Source organism: Pieris rapae, chromosome 2, assembly GCF_905147795.1.
Source record: "Pieris rapae chromosome 2, ilPieRapa1.1, whole genome shotgun sequence".
NCBI lineage: Eukaryota > Metazoa > Arthropoda > Insecta > Lepidoptera > Pieridae > Pieris > Pieris rapae.
The window spans coordinates 6,983,727-7,003,635 of NC_059510.1; the positions used below are offsets into that span (position 1 = coordinate 6,983,727).

The 19,909-nt window shown below is 31.8% G+C and overlaps 6 protein-coding genes across 7 annotated transcripts; 2 read left to right on the forward strand and 4 right to left on the reverse strand.

Annotated features, from left to right (window-relative positions):
- Positions 1 to 1,167: 1,167 nt before the first annotated feature.
- On the reverse strand, positions 1,168 to 4,854 carry LOC110991637. 2 transcript variants are annotated; one of them, XM_022257196.2, is made up of 3 exons: positions 4,645 to 4,854; positions 2,430 to 2,806; positions 1,168 to 1,984 (listed from the first exon to the last, which is right to left on the reverse strand). In XM_022257196.2, exons 1-3 carry the CDS (start codon positions 4,742 to 4,744, stop codon positions 1,814 to 1,816), a joined length of 648 nt encoding a protein of 215 aa, XP_022112888.2. In that variant the 5' UTR covers positions 4,745 to 4,854; the 3' UTR covers positions 1,168 to 1,813. The 2 variants fall into 2 exon arrangements, with proteins under 2 accessions (XP_022112888.2, XP_022112813.2); XM_022257121.2 differs by having other exon boundaries at positions 2,430 to 2,809; positions 4,645 to 4,852.
- On the reverse strand, positions 2,998 to 4,615 carry LOC110991570 (glutamyl-tRNA(Gln) amidotransferase subunit A, mitochondrial). The gene has a single exon (XM_022256998.2). It carries the CDS (start codon positions 4,499 to 4,501, stop codon positions 3,005 to 3,007), a length of 1,497 nt encoding a protein of 498 aa, XP_022112690.2. The 5' UTR covers positions 4,502 to 4,615; the 3' UTR covers positions 2,998 to 3,004.
- A 2,499-nt stretch (positions 4,855 to 7,353) lies between the features above and the next one.
- LOC111001503 (biorientation of chromosomes in cell division protein 1-like 1) lies at positions 7,354 to 14,076 on the forward strand. The gene is made up of 5 exons (XM_022271812.2): positions 7,354 to 7,634; positions 8,491 to 8,651; positions 8,862 to 11,878; positions 12,322 to 12,417; positions 12,556 to 14,076. Exons 1-5 carry the CDS (start codon positions 7,548 to 7,550, stop codon positions 12,726 to 12,728), a joined length of 3,534 nt encoding a protein of 1,177 aa, XP_022127504.2. The 5' UTR covers positions 7,354 to 7,547; the 3' UTR covers positions 12,729 to 14,076.
- Positions 13,926 to 15,325, reverse strand: LOC111003618 (succinate dehydrogenase [ubiquinone] iron-sulfur subunit, mitochondrial-like). Its single transcript, XM_022274273.2, has one exon. The coding sequence runs from the start codon at positions 15,110 to 15,112 to the stop codon at positions 14,264 to 14,266; it is 849 nt and encodes a 282-aa protein (XP_022129965.1). The 5' UTR covers positions 15,113 to 15,325; the 3' UTR covers positions 13,926 to 14,263.
- Positions 15,326 to 16,453: 1,128 nt separating this feature from the next.
- Positions 16,454 to 17,915, forward strand: LOC110993944. The gene has a single exon (XM_022260415.2). It carries the CDS (start codon positions 16,579 to 16,581, stop codon positions 17,839 to 17,841), a length of 1,263 nt encoding a protein of 420 aa, XP_022116107.2. The 5' UTR covers positions 16,454 to 16,578; the 3' UTR covers positions 17,842 to 17,915.
- A 130-nt stretch (positions 17,916 to 18,045) lies between these two features.
- Positions 18,046 to 18,812, reverse strand: LOC111003394 (28S ribosomal protein S18c, mitochondrial). The gene is made up of 2 exons (XM_022273904.2): positions 18,652 to 18,812; positions 18,046 to 18,573 (listed from the first exon to the last, which is right to left on the reverse strand). Exons 1-2 carry the CDS (start codon positions 18,680 to 18,682, stop codon positions 18,203 to 18,205), a joined length of 402 nt encoding a protein of 133 aa, XP_022129596.1. The 5' UTR covers positions 18,683 to 18,812; the 3' UTR covers positions 18,046 to 18,202.
- Between the last annotated feature and the right edge of the window lie 1,097 nt (positions 18,813 to 19,909).

The following is a 19,909-nucleotide window of genomic DNA, read 5'->3' on the forward strand; positions in this document are numbered from 1 at the left end:
AAGTCGAGTGGGCCGGACGATGTCCCTCCAATTGTACTGCGCAGTTGTGCTCCAGACTTAGCTCCAGTTTTAACTTGTCTTATCCGGTACACTTACACACACGGCATCGGCCCGAAAGCCTGTCTCAATACACCGAAGTCCCCTACTTCGTAGTCTTCCTGCTCTAGTCAGTCTAACTTTCGCCCCATTCCCATCACTTCATTGTTCTTTAGAATAATGAAGTCCATTTAATTTTCCTTTAAAAAATTCTTTCGGTCAATTTTTAATAGGAGAAGCGGCATCCGATCAGTGACCTTCACTATAGTTTTCGCCGTGACCGTTAGCAGATATTTTAGTATAGAGGTATCTTACTCACAGATGGGCTACGATAGACTTCAAAGGGGAGGCTTGTAAATAGCGAAAGCCTTCGACAAGACACTTATTGCGAAACTTCTAGCGTATGATTATCTGTGAAACTGTGCGAGTCAAAATTGGGTGTCGACGGAAAATGTTCTGACCTAAAAGCACTGCACTGGGAACGCTTTTTACACTGGCCATGCTAATACTTTTGCGGTTGATTCCGAGCAATGCCGGGGCAAACATGTATTGGAAATCGGTCGGGTCTCGTACAGTGATGAGATATTTAGTGTTTAAAGCTAATAAGACAAGTTGCGCGTTCACCGCGTAACACTATTCGCACATACTCCCCTAAAAGCCACAGCTAGAATCGGAATACTCAGAGTCGACAAATCTTTCAGTTCTAAAGTCATCTGTTCAGAACATCACAGCTACAGCACACCTGGGTGCTCAGCAGAGCGCGACAGTATTTAACTCTGGATCAGTAGATGGCGCTGCAGTCAAGCATAACAGAGCCGAACCAAAAATCTTAATGTTTATTAATGAACGCCTTTCGAATTTATTTCCATATTTGTTATCGTTTACTAAGTAGCTTTACTACAGCTTTAGCTTTGGTAAACATTTAAAGGACCATTGAATAGGTCTAATGGAATTGTAGAGATACTGCTTAGTTTGTAGACATATTTTAAAAATCTGTTGCATGTCAGGTTTAGAAATATATTTTAAACATATGTCAATATAACATATATCTATATAGATAACCCCCTTAAAAAATGTGATGGCACCTGTACTTTTTGTAACATGTGAGTTTTCAAAAATAAAACAAAAAAATATTTTTTTATTTTATTAAACGCAATTACACTTAAATAGAAAATCTATAACGCCCAAACCCAATAACCTATCTTAATCCATTTTCTATCCCAGATAGAGAACTAACATCAAATATTGATAAAAGTGTGCCAATAACCAATCGACGGATTGATATTAGATAGGAGTCAGATCGACTGTCACAGTCTGATCTCAGATTGTTTTCAATCTGGGATTGTGGATTAATTATTGGGTTCGGGCGTACGTTGACTAACTACCAGCCCGGTTTTGCAGTGCTGGACATTTCTTATTTCATCATATCATTATTTTGTCTTTATTTGTTATAAAAATACATTTCTATTTTAGTAGGAATGTAAAGCTAGTTACAGGACCATATAGGTGTAGTGTAGAGTGGAGAACGACTTTTCGCCCCTATTATTATTGCAATACAATATCATAGATACCTCACTACATAAAAAAAACATCAGAAGCTAATATAAGGATTATTATGCTTAATTAACATCATGCAAGTTCAACTGAAATCAATCATTAGGAACTAACAAAACATTGTTTTTTACAGATTGAAACTTGCAATCTACATTTGTATAAATTTTAAATACTCAAGAGCATGTGGCATGTTACAATATATCAGATATAATTATTTAAACAATTATCCGCGAATCATTTTCATATTGGAAACTGCTTCTTTCATAAAGAGCACATCATCAGCGTCGCGTTTTAGGTTAGCTGCCTCTTCACGTAAAGCGGCCAGTGACGTCACCAATGACATCAAGGATTTCGGCAAGATGACTTCATCAACTTTTAGACTTGCGAAGTTTGTCTAGAAAATAATTGCAAATTTACATTATAACAAACAATTAGGTAAATTTTAGAAATTTTTAACTGATCATTATATTTGTTTTATTTTTGGAGGTTCTCAACCATTTCATAGGTGTACATCATAACTCATAAGTGCACGTTCATAAGTGTACATTATTAATTACCAACATGAATAAATGATTTTTGAATTTGTATTTCCAAACCAAAACATTTAATTTAATTAGTCAGATACATTTTTCTCTTTATTACTTAATAGATTTAAATTTTTTATTAAATCGTAATGTCTACTCTTCGTCCATTTGAATCTCAATATTATCTAAGTTCTAAGAAACCTAAACTTAATTAAAGTAACACATACTCTTTATTTTTAAGAGCTATGTCTTTTTATATAGTGGTGTGGTGGAAATATAAACTTTGATTGACTATATTCATTAATTGTTCGTTACCTTAGCCTTTTCACAGCTTTGTTCATATACCGCTAATTTCTGCTTCACCTGTCGAATACTCTCATGGATATTCTCAGGGTTTGGGTTTTGTTGCATCAGTGACTGCCTTGAAGATAGTAATTCTTTCTTTAAACCTTCAATATACTTGTTATTTCTGTCTATTTTCATTTGTAGCCTTGCATTCATTTGATTCAACTTTAAAATTTCATATTCATCTTGAAATTTTTCAGAAATTACCTTTGTTTCCAATAAGGAAATTGACATTGGGTCTAAAGTTAAATCTCTGTATTTTACACAGTCCTGGAGGATCTTCAGAGATTTTGGGGGCAGTTTGTTGATGCTAATATTTAGTTTAGACAAAATCTCAGAAGTGAGTTCTGCTGGAAAAATACAAATGTAAATCTAGAAATTACCTTCCCTAAGATACAAATTTGTAAAAACCCAATAATAAAGTAATTATTTAAAGTCATATCATTAGTCATCTTCATTCACAAGTATGTATCACAGAACCTAAGAATTAAACCTATTTCTTTAAACTAAAATAGGTAATTTTAAGTATAATAAAACAAAGAATTTCAGTGTTTATTTAAAATTTGACTAAAATCTAGTACAGGAAAATTTACTAAAGTCTGTATTTTTTTTGCTACATTTAGCAATAAATTTTCTGACAAAGCAGGTCCCATTAATTGTAAGGAGAGAGGCAATTTATTGTTAGACAGTTTAATAGGAATAGAAATAGCTGGTATTCCCGCCATATTTGCTGGTTGAGTGCAATAGTCTTGAAGAGCACACTGATCCCTGTTGTTTTTAACAGTAAAATCAGTATACAAAGGAGCTTCAGACAATGTAGTTGGTGTCAACAACAAGTCTACTTTATTGTCACCATTAAAAACATTTTTAAAGTCATCTGAAATCAGTCTGCGTAATTTTTGAGCCTTTAGGAAGTATTTTTCATAATTCTGTCTCAATAAAAAGTAATTTCCTGCAAATATTCTTGACCTAACCACATTGTTAAAACCTTGTGATCTTGTTGTAGCATACAACTCTTCTGTAGAATAATTTGTTTTGGTTCTTAATCCATATTCCAAACCATCATAACGAGACATATTGCTTGCAATTTCACACTGATTAAGTATAGAGTATACAGCTAATGAAACAGATGTGTGTGGCAAAGACACACATGAAATTTTACACAATTTTTCCAACAAATCTGTAACAAACTGCCAACACTCTATGACTTCAATGCTCATATCATTACAATGGTATTCTTTTGGTATACCTATATTTAAATTAGACATATCAAAGTCATCTTTTATTGATACAGGTTTAAATGCAGACTTTATAGTTGTTGAGTCCAAATCATCTGGCCCTGCTATACAATTTAATGTAATAGCGGTATCATCAACATTTTTAGCCAAGATTCCAGGTACATCCATAGAGTTAACTAACGGAATTAGTCCATATCTGGACACAAGACCATAAGTAGGTTTTAAGCCAACTATTCCACATAGTGCAGCAGGGTTTCTTGTAGATCCTCCTGTGTCTGATCCAATAGCCACAACACAAGAACCAGAACTGACAGCTGCAGCACTTCCCCCTGAACTGCCTCCTGGGATTCTCCAATTGTCATTATAGCACCAGGGATTACGTGTTGGCCCATAAATAGAATCAACAGTCCCAGAGCCCATTGCAAATTCATCCAAATTTGTTTTTCCAACAAGACATGCTCCCGCCATCATTAGTTTAGAATAAATAGTAGCATTATATGTTGGTATAAAGTTTTTAAGCATATTTGAAGCACAAGTTGTAGGAATACCTTTTGTACAAAAATTATCCTTTAAAGAAACGGAAATTCCTTGTAACATATTTAATTTATTGCTTGATTGGAGTCGTTCTTGGCATTTTAAACTTTGCTCTTGAGCTACTTGAGGTGTTAAAGTTATAAATGCATTTAATTCCTTCGATTTCTTAGCTCTATCTAAACATTGATCAATTAAACACCGAGGATTCAAAGACTTGTCACGATACGCTTTATGTATATCTCTTATACTATAGGAAGATAGCTTATTCATAGTATCTATTTAATAATTATTTGTAATTTAATAGTATTAATAAAATAATTAGAATTTAAAAGGTTACTAAAAAATTGTCAAGGCGCTTTACAGAAAAATAATAATAAAGGATCTGTCAAGTCAAAACTTCAAACTATATTTACCATTAGCAATTTCTTCATTTTCGTCCTGTTGTATAACAGTTTTAAGAATTTGGTTTAAATGGCAGGCAATATTTTCGTCAATATCCTTATTTTTTATCATACTGAGTTGGTTTTTTTGTTCTAATTAATAAAACCACATGTAAACAACCGTTACTTTAATTTGAACCAGTGTCAACAATGAACAATCGGACAGTGGGCACAGGAAAAGAGATAAAAGACACAGATGTATAGTGTAATGTGTATACCAGATAAATCAGAGACAATGGTAAACTGTAAAGTGCCTACAGACCGCGCTAATACTAAAACCAAAATATAATACAATCCAGCAATAAATCAAATTTGAGTCGAGAATGGCGTGTCTATCTTATAAAAACTTTGATTGACGATTCTAATTTATATGACTATTTTTATTTCTAAGCTAAATTATCTGTGAAATATGTTTAATTTATACTGGCATAGAAGAAGTTGCCTTGGTAACATACATATTATAAGAACATAAGTTGATTTAAAAATGTATCATAGAAAAGTATTGTATTCCTTTAATATAAATAAAACCTTTATAACTGATCTATCTCTCTTGTTGACTTATTAAAACTTGACATGGTAACAGATCGTGGTTACCTTTATTTTCCTCTGAGCGGTTTAAACAAATTGTATGGCGTTTGTGTTTAAAGATATTCTCTTTGTTTACAAACTTTATACAATGCAATAATGCTTCTTCTAGAATAGAGGTTCATATTCATCGTCTTTGGATATATTGTTAGTATGACGAGATTCATATTCTTACAATATTTTTTATTTGTAGTTCTTCAGGCTTTGGTAGAACATCTCGTATTTCTATCGCGACTCTGACGTTCGTATTCTTTCGAGAGGCTATATAGCATTTATATTGTAAAAATGTCTTCGTTGATAATTAAGTCCATGTCTGCTAGTTTTTTAACTATATCCATGAATTTGTTTAGGTGACTTTGTATTTCATGTCCATCTAATTTAGTTTAGGATTAGTTTTTTCAGTAAAAAAGCTGTACGGGCAGGTCCTTTGCTTGCATAAATGTCTTGTCGATTCTCCAAAAGGCTTTTGCAGAAAGGCATTTTTTAATTAAGCTCAGAGGGAGAAATCTTAAGAAATAGTTCAGATCTAGCTTGTTTGTCACCTTCTGTTTCAGCTGCACTTGGATCCTTACTCAAAGGACTTTCAATGTATTTCCGTACTTTGTTTCTTACTAGAACTGCTTCAGCCTGTATTACCTATGTATCAGTATTATATTGTTAAAGGATCTATTCTCGCCATCGACATTTTGTCACAGCTTTTTCTTTTTTGCTAAACGCTCTGCTGAACAAAACAGTGTCGTATTTAAAGACGTCTTACCGCCCCTTACTAGTACACTATTGAAACTTTGGAGCAAGGCAGTGGCTACTTCTAATTATTTGGCAAATAGAAACAAAAACTTTGCCATTCAAAATCAAACACCATTTGAACGATGGGTTGGTAGAAAGCCTTGTGTAAATCATTTATACATATTTTTGGTAGTAAGACTTTTGTTTTGAAAAAGGGATCGAATGGCCACAAATTTGCAATGAAACATCAAAAGCTTTCAGAATCCACATTCCTACGAAAAAACAATATCATTACTTCAAAAGTTATTCGAGTAATGAAATTATACTGCGAAGAAAACAAGTACGGACTTACAACACCCTTTAATGAGACTAAGAGAGCATAATTATGATATATCAGGTCCCGTGCCTGCAGATAAATATAATATTTTCCTGATGAAATATTCAGGAACCAACAAATATTGAAAGCAACTACGCCTCACTTTCTGTTTCTTCTAACATTTAAGACCCTGTTAACAACGGTGTCGGAGAGCAGTAAAAAATAGTGACACTTTAGAAACCGCATCCGTTCAAATAAGATCGTTAAGAAGTAGATCAAATATCACAGCTCCCTTGAAAATTGCAGAAATTGAAAATATTCACAAACCTACTGAAGCTACGACCTTTAAAGAAGCGATGGATTCTACTGATAGACTACTTGACATTCTGGATTCCGGCAGAGTTAATCTTTGTTGATGATATATTACAAATAAAGGACAAACGAATTTTCATTAGTCTTTACGTAGACGATGGAGTTGTATGCATAAAACACAAGCGCAGTGGGTGATCATTCATTCATTCATTAAGCTATTGCAAACCAGATTTAAAATATCAATAAAGCCTGCCTGGAAAAAAAGAGGTCATATTGAAATTCTCTTCCCTAATATGATTTCCTAAAACTTCTGAGCACGTTTTATATGTATCGTTTATATTCTCTTTTGAATTTTTTAAAGTTATTTTGTATAACCGAATTAAGTTTGTGGTGGTTGTTTGTAAGGATGTTCAGATATGTAAACGCTTTAAATATCTAAATTAAACGCTTTTTTTGTTTGGTAGAGTAACAACTGAGCTTATAAGTAACAAAATTTAGGGTAGTGGAATTGCAACACTAGCAAAAACTACCCCATTTCATAAATATAAGAGACACTTCTATACAAGTGCAGTCGATCTTTTTGTACATTATCGTACAAAATAATGTACCTATTACAATTTATGAGGGCGTAAACTTAATTGGTTTACGTTTATATATATGTAACCTTAAATTAGTTAAGTTATATTATTAATTTGGGCATAGTTCCACAGGCCACAGCAGTTAAGCAAATTTTATATGGGCAAGTTGGCAACACTGAGTAAGGAATTTGTCTGAGTGCACCTAAAGTTTAAGTTTTGATCATTTGATTTTATTTGTGTAAGAGTCAAGGGATAATATTAACTATTCTAGTAAAAAGTATCGTAGCATAAAATATGCAAATAAAACCTTTACAGTTCGTGCTTTATTAGTTAATGACTATTTATTTGTCAAATTGATAATGGCTCATTTACAGTACATACCTGGAGATCCTCGTTTAGTTGATCAATTGGTTTACGAGCTGAAATCAAAAGGAATTTTCGATCAGGTAGAATGTATTTTCAGTAAACTCTGTCATGTTAAAACTGTATTAATTTTATCTATTTAAAACAATCTTCTATCTTGGATATCACACCATAATGTGTGATGACCATATGAATTTAGGGAAGTATTTGACAGCAGTGTTTAAAATATAACATTTTGTAGTGAAAACATACATATTACTTCTTAATTATTAGCTATATCCGCATAATCTAGTATGGCATTGAAATTCACTATATGATTCTATATAAATGATTTTAGTGATGTAACTATTTTGGAAAACTAAACTATACATGGACCTGAATATAGCAAATACACTTTTTACATTTACTTACATTCAGACTCTTAATATCCATGAAAGTACAGTAGTAATTAATTAAGAAAAATTGATAGTAAATTATTTTTAATTAATAACTACTGTACTTTCTATTTATATGGTATAAAAAAACAATCTTTGTTCAAGTGAACTAATGGTACTCTGTCTAACCAACCAACATAATATTCTATAACAACTCAGTTTAATAACTCATATATTTTCATCTTTATTAATACAATTATATGCTAGAGGTTTACCAACTTATCAGTTATTAATATGTATTCATCATTATATTCTGATTAGATTCATCATTATATTAGATTATAATGTAATTTTTTTCATTTGATTGTGAACCTTTTAAAATTATGTAAATTATATGGTTCTTGCATGCTAGTTTATATTATCATCATTTGGTTCATTTTCATTATCTTTAAAATGATAAACTTTAGGTAAAATAAATCACATGATTACTACTCTATAAAATATTAATTCTCCTTAATTTCAACATAGCCTTGGCCACCTTTAATTTTAATATATTTATTTACAGTTTAGAAAAGACTGTATAGCAGATGTAGATACAAGGCCAGCATATCAGAATCTTCGCCAGCGTGTAGAGAACTCTGTATCATCATTCCTTGCCCGACAAGTTTGGAAACCTGATCTCAACAAGAATCAACTAAGAGAAAAATTGAGAAAACATATTCTAGAGTGTGTGATAGTTTGTTTTAAAATAAATTGATTTTTAAGCTTTTAACTTTTGATTTATTTAAGTGATATATTTACATAACAAATCATTGCAATTAAAGTTTTTCATAATGCTTTATTTTAGAAATTTTAGAGCCTTTTAATCTTCTGTAGCATTCAGTTAATATATTAAATATTTATGTGTTGAATTTATTTGTTTATTTCTTTTTACAGTGGCAATTACCTGGAGCAAGGGGTTGAAAGAATAGTAGATCAAGTTGTAAACCCAAAGTTAGCTACAGTATTTGTTCCAAAAGTAGAAGACCTTGTCTATGACTATCTGGGTATCACAAGAAAGAAGAATGCAGTTGAAACATCAAATGGAATTGCAGATTTGCTTCCAACAGACTTAGAAGCAGTAAGTCCAGGTTCAGTTAAAAGTAATGAAGATAAAGATGAGGCAATGGAGATGGATGGCATATCTGAGGCAGTATATGAACAAAAAGAAGAAGTAAAGTTAGCTGAAGTACTAGTATCAGAGAAAATGGAAGAAGCGGAAACTTCTGGTGTTAGTGAACTAACAATACATGACTCAAGTGGTAGTGACGATAAAAACATTCCACTCCCGGCAGAAGAGATAAGACCTGAAGATATACCACCTCCTGAACACAGCCCTCCAAAAATTGAAAAGGTTGAGATAGACAAAATAGAACTACCAAAAGAACCAGATGTCGCTACAGATATTCCATTACCAGATGAAATACCAAAACAAGAAAATGGTACATTCTTTAAAACTGTTAATAGTGATGACGACGACTCTAGCTCGGATTCATCATTACGTAGAAATATGTCACCTTTGACTCCTATCAGAAGTTACAATAATGAAAACTCTTGCGACGCTCAACAGGCATTTGAAAACCAACTGATAGAAGGTAAAAAGGAAGAAATTAAAGAGCCAAGTACTTTTAGATTTGCATTAGACACTAAATCTACTGAAAATAGTTTGGATGCACCTAAAATGGATCATAAAAATGAAACTGATTTATCCAACCAGTTAAATCAAGTTAATATAAATAATTTTGTAACACCTGCATATGAAGACAGTTCTAATAGCAATAATTTACAAATTGATTATGAAAGTGATGCCAACAGTAAAGTAAATACAGAAATTAAAGAAGAAGCTGATCAAAATTCTGAAGAGAGTAAAAAAGAAAAAAAAAGCAGTCATAAAAGTTCACATAGGCCTAGAGAACACAAACATTCTGCAAGAGACAAAAAGTCTGAGTCAAAACCTTCGAGCAGTAGAGATACCAGTCGCCATGATAAAAAATCTAAAGATGATGGTAAACATAAACCAAGCGAAAAAGACAGGTCAAAGGATAGAGGTGATAAAAAAGACACTAAAGATTCATCTAGACACAGAAGTTCTCACAAATCAAGCCATAAAGACTCAAAATCTCATCGAAGCTCAAGCTCCAGCCATAGACAGTCAAACCGATCAGATGATAAAAAGTCTTCATCGGCAAATCAAAAAGACAAAGAAAAGAGTTCCGAAAAATCTTCTTCTAAAGATAAGCATTCTAAGGATTCAAAATCCAGCTCTCACCATGCCGATAGAGACAGAAAAAGCAGTAGTAGCAGTAAAAGTAGATCTAGTGATAAAGATAAAGATAAAAAGTCTAAAAAAGATACAGATGATCACTATAGCCTATCTGGTAGAGGGAATCCAAATAGACGTTCAACTGATAGAGATTCCAATGATGGCAGTTCTTCATCAAAAGGTTCTCATCAGCCTTCTAGTTCCAAATCATCAGAATGCAAAAAAGATACAAAGGAAAGCACTTCAAAATCTGATAGTAAATCTGATAACACATCTGGGAGTGGTTCAACCACTCCAAGTGATAAAGAAGCTCCACATGATATGGGTAAGAAAGCTGAAGTATTACAAACCAAACCTATTGTCAGATTAGAAACCCATTTAGAAACCCCAGTAGCTTCTCCACCAAGATTGCCTTTTGTACCTGATATTACTTTAAAAAAGCCGAAAATAGCAGCTAATTTTGAAGAAGCAAAGAAAATTATGAAAATGCGCAAATTTTTAGAAGAAGAGCAAAGACGTATGAATCAAGAAGCAGCTCTGCTTTTGGAGTTTCAAGCGAATGTCAGACCAAGCCTAAGTCAAGTATACTCTAGTATACCTGGACCAGAATTAGAGTTTGCATGTAATACTAACACAGCAAATCAATATATTATACAAAATACTGATCCACGCCAAAGACAACGGACTTATGTTGAGACAAAAACCTACACAAATGCAGAATTATATGAAGAGTTAAATGCAGGTAATGACACTGAAATTGGTGATGAAGAACAAGAAACAATAAGCCAAAAGATTGAAAAATCTTCTGATTCAAAAGAAACAAATATAACCCTTTCTGGTGACGTCACTATTTCAGAAATTAAAGGACAATCAAATGTTAAGAAAGTCGCCAACGATGATGTACATGAAATGCAACTCCATGACAAAGAAAATAGAGCAAACAAAAACAAATCTAGGAAACGATGCAAATCTGAAGAAAATTTAGAAATAAGTAAAAAAGAAATAGAAAAAGATGAATTGCGTTTCTTTACTGAACATGAGAAATGTAACTCGGAACTAGAAAAAACAAAATATGCTGAGTTTCTTAAATCATATATTAAGAAAACAAATTTATGCAATAAGCTTTATCTAATTAATTGTGATACATATGAAGAAAATGTACTTAAAGATGTTGCTAGTACTTTTGGTGACTTTGACATTGTCAGTTATCATAGAAATGGCCAATTAAAAATGCCTAAAACAAAGGCAATCGTAAAAAACTTGAATCTGACTGCTGAAGTATCATTACCAATTGATTCCGAGTCTCAGTCTAGTGACTCAGATATAAAATGCCAAGTATTTAGTCCTGAGAAATCAGATTGTTCATTTGAATTAAGTAATGATTATGATGCTAAATTACAAGAAATGGTAAATAAAACTTCTAGAAAAGAGATCATGCAAATTATCTTAGGCGATATAATTGATGGATCACCATCCAAAATGCCAAAAATCGATTATATTACCGAATCGAATATTGATAACGCTATCGATTATAATATGAAAAGGAAAATTAATGATAATGAAACCTCAGAAAATAATAATCGGCCCGTTCTAACACCCTATAAAATAAGAAAAATGAGCACTTCTGAACTTATTACTTCTACCACTCAAGGTAAATCTTTTAAATATTTTGAGTAGACACTTAAATACATCTCTATATTGTACTTACATTCGGATTAAGCAAGTGTATTCTTAAACACACGCAGCATAAAGAATGCGCGTTCGTGTTTGTTCAAAATAAAAATTGTTTTAGTGTTACGTTAAACTTGATTTGATACCTTTCACACTTCAAGGTATGAAACATAGTTTAGTTTTCAGTATATTAGGATAAATAGTTTTTATTCATTATTATATTAAAAATATGTGTTTCTTTTCTGTCTGTGATGTAATTAATAAACCATATTGATGAATATGGATTATTAATTACATCACAGATCAATATTTAAAACAACTATGGCGTCTATTCTCCATAATGCACAATCCACGTAATTGGATGAATCCACCGTCTATATGATTGAGTATGGTGCATTTACACAAAAACCTTTATCTTTTTAGATACAGAAGAACCAAATACTGATAATCTAGCCAGTGTCAGATCAAAATATTTAGGACGGGCGAAAAGAGTTGGCCTCCCACGACCAAAGAGGACAGGTATTCACATACTTTATTTTTCTTAAAAAATCTCTATTATTTATTTCTATTGGCCGTAATAGTTTTCTGTTTAATATGAACACTGAACCACTACATATTTCTTTTTTTTGCATTGACCATAAAATTTTATTTTTCTAGAACTACCAAACAGTCCTTCCAGTGACAAATCAGTAGAGAACTATGAACAGAACACTCCTACAAAAACTTCCAATGGGAAAGTAAAGGCTCCAAGACATATGGTGCAACGATATGAAACATCAGACCTCTATAAACCCAAGTTACATTTTCTGTCTAGGCGAAATGTCAGTTAGATTTTAAAATGATACCAGGCTAAAATGGTAAATAGCTATCACTTCCATTATTAAATTCAAATAAATGCCAATACATATTCTATTCCATTACAGTTATTTTTGAATAATTGTTTTAAAAAATATATTTATTTGGTGGATATTGACATGTTGGTCATCATACAACGACTGTAATATACTATACTACTACCTATGAGTTACATACGAAAGTAAAATAAAATAAAATTACTATAGCAAATTATATAATGGTAAATTCTTTTTCTTACATAAGTAATATCATAGTTTTATAATCAAAAAGTTGAATGTTTTGTTACATTTATTAATGTAGATTTTTGATGTGATGCATACAGATGATTCAAAGCTATTTGAGTCTTTTAGTATGAATATTAAACACCTTAGTCTTTTTTTTATAGATTTGTATGATTTGATTGAATAATATAATCTTGAAACTATAAGATACAGTGTATTGTAATTACTATCTTAAACAATACATTTGTTTAAAATAGTGTTGATAGTATTTTATACCATTACACTTTCCTAACAACCTACAATAAATAAACAAAGGTACTGCCAATATGTGTTATTGTAAACTTAATTGAATATGCAATCAAATAAATCTTTAACTAAACTACTATGTAAAAATGTATAGTTAAAGTGATTTAAAGATTTCTTTGTTATGAAGATTGCAAATTAGTTCTAGGCCTGCAAAAAGCAATGCCTTATTTCCTGATGAGCTATTATTACTTCAGATTTGTTTATGTATGTAAATAAAAATAGATTTGTGATATGAAAGAATATGTAATTATAATATATTTGCATATTTTGAGTTAAATGTGTATAATTTCTTAAAAATTTGACTTGTTTTATGATAGAAATAACAGTGTATATATATATATATAAAATTACACATTATATTTCAAGTTCTTTAATAAGATATTTTAACCATAACTTTATATAAAATCACATTCTTCATTTAGTCTCATGTTCTAGTTTATTGATTGAATAAATTTAAAAGCAACTAAATAGTAATAAAATTTTAATCAGTAATTTTTATCATTCACTTCATATTAGAGGCCTATCCTAACATGAGATTTTAAAATGTTGTGAAAATAACTATTACTTATGTTAGTCAAAGGTAATGTTCAATCCTATTGGTAAAAAATGGCCAAGAACTACAAATTATTATACATAAAAGACAGGTTTCTATTCAAAAAGAATTTATTCATGAAAACTATTGTACAAAGTTGGTAGCATACCATGGTTCTTTATTTTCATAATATCAATAAGTCTTGGTACATAGGTACTAAGGACAATAAGTATGTACTGAAACAACATTATATTGACAAAACTGCATTATTGGCAATTTTATTTTTCTTACATCAATCAGATTTTTAATAAACAACATTATGTATTAACCCTACGGCAACTAATAGAACAAGCAGTTCAGTCAAAAATTAAATAGGTTACATCAAAAGGATAATTGCATTTTTTGCAACATGTCAAAATAAATAATACTGTACTAAGTAATCATTTCATAGTTAATTGCTTGCAGATTGTTTTTGAAGGCCAGCCGGGTCCATTATTGGGGATTGTTTCTTTACCATTCCTGATAAGAGTGTTTTGATCTGAGCAATTGCTCGTCCTGGGTTTAAACCTTTGGGGCATGTTCTCGTACAATTCATGATTGTGTGGCATCGATATACTGAATATGTATCTTTTAAGTTTGAAAGGCGTTTTGAGGTGGCATCATCCCTAGAGTCAATAATCCATCGGTAAGCCTGCATGAGAACAGCAGGGCCCAAGTACTTGTCACCATTCCACCAATATGAGGGGCAACTTGTAGAGCAACAAGCGCATAGGACACATTCATATAGACCATCAAGTTTAGCCCTGTCTTCAACATCCTGGAGCAACTGAGTCTCCTTGCCCTTTGCTGCTTCATTATCACGCTGCAACCATGGTTCTATGGACTGGTACTGACGGTAAAAGTTAGTCAGATCTGGAACCAAATCTTTAACTACGTACATATGGGGCAATGGGTACACTTTAGTAGGCTTTGACAAATTTTGATCAATGTGACTGATGCATGCTAAAGTGTTGACTCCATCAATATTCATTGCACAAGAACCACACACCCCTTCACGACACGACCTTCTAAATGTCAGGGTTGGGTCCATTTCATTCTTAATCTTTAGTAATGCATCAAGAACCATGGGCGCGCAATCATCTAAATCCACCTCGAAATTCTGAGTGTATGGCTTTTTGTCTGGCTCATCAGGATTCCAACGATAAACGGCAAATGTTTTGACTCTTTTTCCCAAAGCTGCTGACGTAGCGAAAGTGCGCAGTTGTCCAAATGTTCCTGAAGTAAGTCTTAAGAGTGGCATTATGTAATATTTTCAAAACTTAATTCTTAAAATTTACACAATATTACACAACATAAATTTATTTAAATGTATTTAAGCTAAGTTTCGTTTCTTTCGCGTACTTATAGACAAGATCCCAGTCAAATCGCGATCTTGAATTCGAACTCGAAATAGCAAGTGGCGTAGTATGTTTTTTGATCAGTTTGATTATTGGAGAATTTAGAATTTCACTTTTCTCCGTGAAGTTTCGGTAAAATGTAAATGTCACTGTCAGTGTCATTATGCGATGCCATATTTCTTCCGTGGCTAACTAATAGCTCAGCCTGGGTCTAGCGCTAGCCGTATTCGTTTAAGCTATCAAAGAACGATGTAATTCTAATTAAATATAAATTCTATAGTTACATAAAAATTAAATTAGAATGTATAGAACAATTTTGAGACATCAAAAGCAATGATGCATAAAACACCTCATTTCAACTAATATAGACTAGAATTTTAACATGTGTACTTAGGTATATAATCTAAATAATTGTTTAGTATTATGTATGTCGTACTCTCTAATACACAGGTTTCAATAAAAATATGAGTTGGAGACTTGGTCTACTTTTATTAGTCCCATTATCATTCCAATTTTCCAAGTATAAAATTAAGATTGAAAAAGCGATTTTATACCCTTAATGAAATATTATTCCAAAAATTTTTAGTTAAATGTCTATAATGTGAAAAAGTTCACTTTTCACATGGTTTCCTAAAACCACACAACATTTTTTTATGGCAATAGTTTTAACGTTATGGCTTATGCCAGTTTCAAGCAAAAGGCAGGGAAACTATTTGCGGAAAAAAATAAATAAACACTTTAAAAGGGATAAGCTATATAAAAACAAAATATTTACATAAACTTAAATCTTTACATTATTATTGATTATGAAAGAAGATAATGCATTATAACACAATTAAGAAAAAAAAGAAAAAAGATTTTAGTCAGAATTGGAACACGTTGTACTTATGAGAAAATCAGAAAGGAGGTGCGGTCACGTTGGGAAAAATAAAAGAAAATATGGTCCACCAATATCTTCTCTACACTCACAAATATTCAGTTTTTACTTTTCTCGCTTATGGCAACACTTATTTAAAACTATAAGCAATAATTCCCCGCCGTGTATCCAAGATTTATTGAAATTGCCAGTTTTATTCAAATCTATTTACTATTATATAAAAAACACAGTTGAGAAAATTTAAAGTTCACCATTGTTTTATATAATTTTATTGTATATAATGTTAAGTTAGTATAATTATTTTTGTAAGATATTTTGTTATACCTTTTCTTAAAGTGCCAATGGACTTTGTATCCGGCTAATAAATAAATTAAAAAAAAACTATAAGCAATCCTTGAGCTGCAAGCGCGCCGAAAAACAAAATAGAAAAAAATATTTCAAAAGGCTTGATTTATAAAAGATAATTTTTATTTATTCAAAAGCTTCATTAAAATGAAGTCGAGTGAAGATTCTCCTAAAACTCCCGGTGGAATTAGCAAAACCCTATTGACACCTTGTAGGCGCTTAGGTTTATCCAGGAAATTTAATAGAAAAGGACCATCGCCCTTTATTTCGCCACTATCCAGAAGTCAGAATAGCCCGGAAATTACAAAAGAGTGTAAAAAGAGAAAGATATGTATCATCAGCGAGGAATCACCTTGTTCACCTCAATCCCCTGAAAAAACAGTATTAGTACCTGAAAGGATTGCATGTATTTCTTCACCCACTCACATTAGTGATACACCATCACGAAATATCCCTCCTAAGAAAAATACAAAAGTACTTTTAATGATGCAAAATGTAGATGCAAATAACAAAGATGACATAACAAAAAATACAGAAATTGTGCGTAAATCACCTCAAAATAATAATAAAACCCTCTCTAAATTGTCTAGAGTGGATTCAAAAAAAAATATAAAAACTGTTCAACAACTTGAAACTGAAATTTCTAAAGTAGATAGTACTCAAGCCAATGAACTTAAGGTTAAAGAACCTAACAACTTAAATAAGGAATGTATTGTTCTTATACAAAAGAAAATGTTAAAATCGCTTAAAACACACAAACAAGATGACAATAATTCAGACAAAAACAAAATGATAAATACATCCGTTTCACAATCATTATTTGATTCAGATTCTGATGATTTGCCTCTTTGTGATTTAAATAAAAAGCAAGGTAATGATTTTGTCAATACATTGTTGGTGAAAAAGAAGACTAACCGTAACTCTATTCCCAATATAAACGAAAAAAAAAATGGTAAACCAATGATAGAAAAAAAAACTTTACAAAAATCATTTGATAATGATGATGATGACTTTGAATTTACTAAAAAAACCATTTTAGTCAGAAAAACTTATGAGAAAGTGGTCAAACCCTCCAGAGCCAAGTCCACAGGATCAATAACTCAAAAAGACATTGATGAATTAAAACAAAGAATTGAGACAAAAAAAAAACTCTTAATTGCCAAAGCAATGACTGAGGATACTGAAGAACTTAGGAATTTAATTAAAAAGTGGCAAAAAGGCTGTCAAGAGGCACTCTTTCAACTTTTTGATCTTATGAAAAAGAAGTTCCCAGATAGTCAGAATATGGATTATTCCGAAATATTAAAAACTTTAAATATACCTCCGGAACTAGTTGGTTATGATATAGAAAACGACTGCTTTACTACTCCAGATGATAATAGTATTATTTTATCCAGTATAAACATTTAAGTTGAATTCTAAATAAATTTACCATATATACCTAATATGCAAAAACAAATTCAAAAATATTTTCTTCAAGTAAGCTACAGTAACCTTAATACTTATATATTAATTTGTAATTAAATAATTTTATATTTTTGTAAATGTGTGCATATTATCTATCTCCATAATATAATGTTTCAGAAGCAACAAGGCACATAATAATAAAATATATGAATAATAATTATTTATTATTTTTATCAACTAAAGAAAGCAAAGTCAATTACTTCACCATATTGACATTTTCAATTAAAATGTATGTACCTAATATGTATAATTTTAATTAAGCTACAGCATTTTTTTACAACTGCAATCATTTAACCTCATGTTTCTAAAATCTGTGTGAACGGATTGGATTTTCAGGATCAAACAGCTTAGGATCTTTCAAAAATGTTTTGTCCTTATAATAGTAAGGCATATAAGCACAGTTTTGTGCTTTAGTGATTTCTCTCTCTACTGCTGCCTGTTTTGTTTGACAAAGTCCAGTTATATGTCTTCCATATATCCTTCCTGTATATGGACTTTGAAATTGTGACAGAAGCCTGTAGTTCTTGTAGTCTGGCGTTATATTAAATTTACAAAGTATACATTGACGCTTTTCTTTAGTGAATGGGTTTTCCATTTCCACAGGGCTATCATCATATGCTACTTCTGTAGACAAATGTCGAACATTGTAAGTTAATGCTCGAGGTGTATAAACAACTATAAAAATAAAATGGTAAGGTTAATACAAAATATTTAACTGAACTTTTAATATTAATATATAATATAAACAAATACTTTTTAGAAATAAACGTTTCATAAGTGCCATCTTAGTCAAATTTATTTCCTTTGTATATTGCACAGATATCTAATGTCTACGATTATATTAGTATTTCTTTATTTTCACAATTTAAGTTATATATTAATTATAACCTCTTCTTTATTATATATCAAAGAGAAGAATGGTAGCACAGAGTAACTTCTTATATAGGAAAGGAAAGGCAATAGACAAGCCCTCACTACTAAAATGGACGACGCCCTCTTTATTTTGGCCCCCAAACTAAAACGAATAAATATAGTAAGATGTTTTAGTAATATTCAGTTCATAGTTGATCAGATATTAATATTGTTTATTAAATTTATTTGTATTTAATTTAGTTGATACTGGTAGTAAATAAATACAATTCAATTACCAATAACTTCATTTCACATTAAATCTAGCTTTATTTAACATAAGTAGGTACATATGTAATAATAAATCTGGTTTCACGAGGTATATTCAACAACATTCCAGATGTTACTTTAGAATCGTAAGTTTTACGTTGTACAGAATGGATTTAATTGTAACTTCTTCTTCTCATTCGGTACGCTCTTGCCAGAGCGGTCGTGATCGCTATGTAGTAGAAGTAGAAGGCGCAGATGTGATGCGCTTCACGACGCTTCGCCACCGCTGTCTATTGGAGGTCATCCTGCTGCACTGATTCAGTGTTTCTCCTACGGCGGACTGAGTCCCTAAATTTCCTGAATCTGATCAGTCCAGCGTGTAGGTGACCTGCCGCGCGGTCTAGCGCCTTCCACCTTCCCCTGGACGAAAAGGCGTTCTAAGGACTGATCGTCACGCCGAGATACGTGACCTAAGAATGTAAGGATGCGAGATTGTACTGTTAGATAGACGCTGCTTAACACCGAGTTCTTGAAGTATCGAGACGTTTCTACGAAACTCGGTCCACGATGCCCCAAGCATTCTTCTCCAGCAAAATATAAGCAAAATATAAGTGTCTTTACGAGCCTGGTCTTCGTGGCATTTGTTATATTCCTGTTTCTCCATATCTTTTGCATCTTGTCCATCGCCGTTCTCGTTATGTCCATACGACGTTTGATCTCGTCGATGCAGCCGCCATTGCTCGAAATCTGAGCCCCAAGATAAATGTACGATTGGACCACGTTGCATTTCGCGACTTGAGTCACTTGAGGCGAATTATTTCCGGCACGGTCAACAAACAATCAACAATTTAATTGTAACGTCCATTCAATAACGTATATGATATTCATAAGA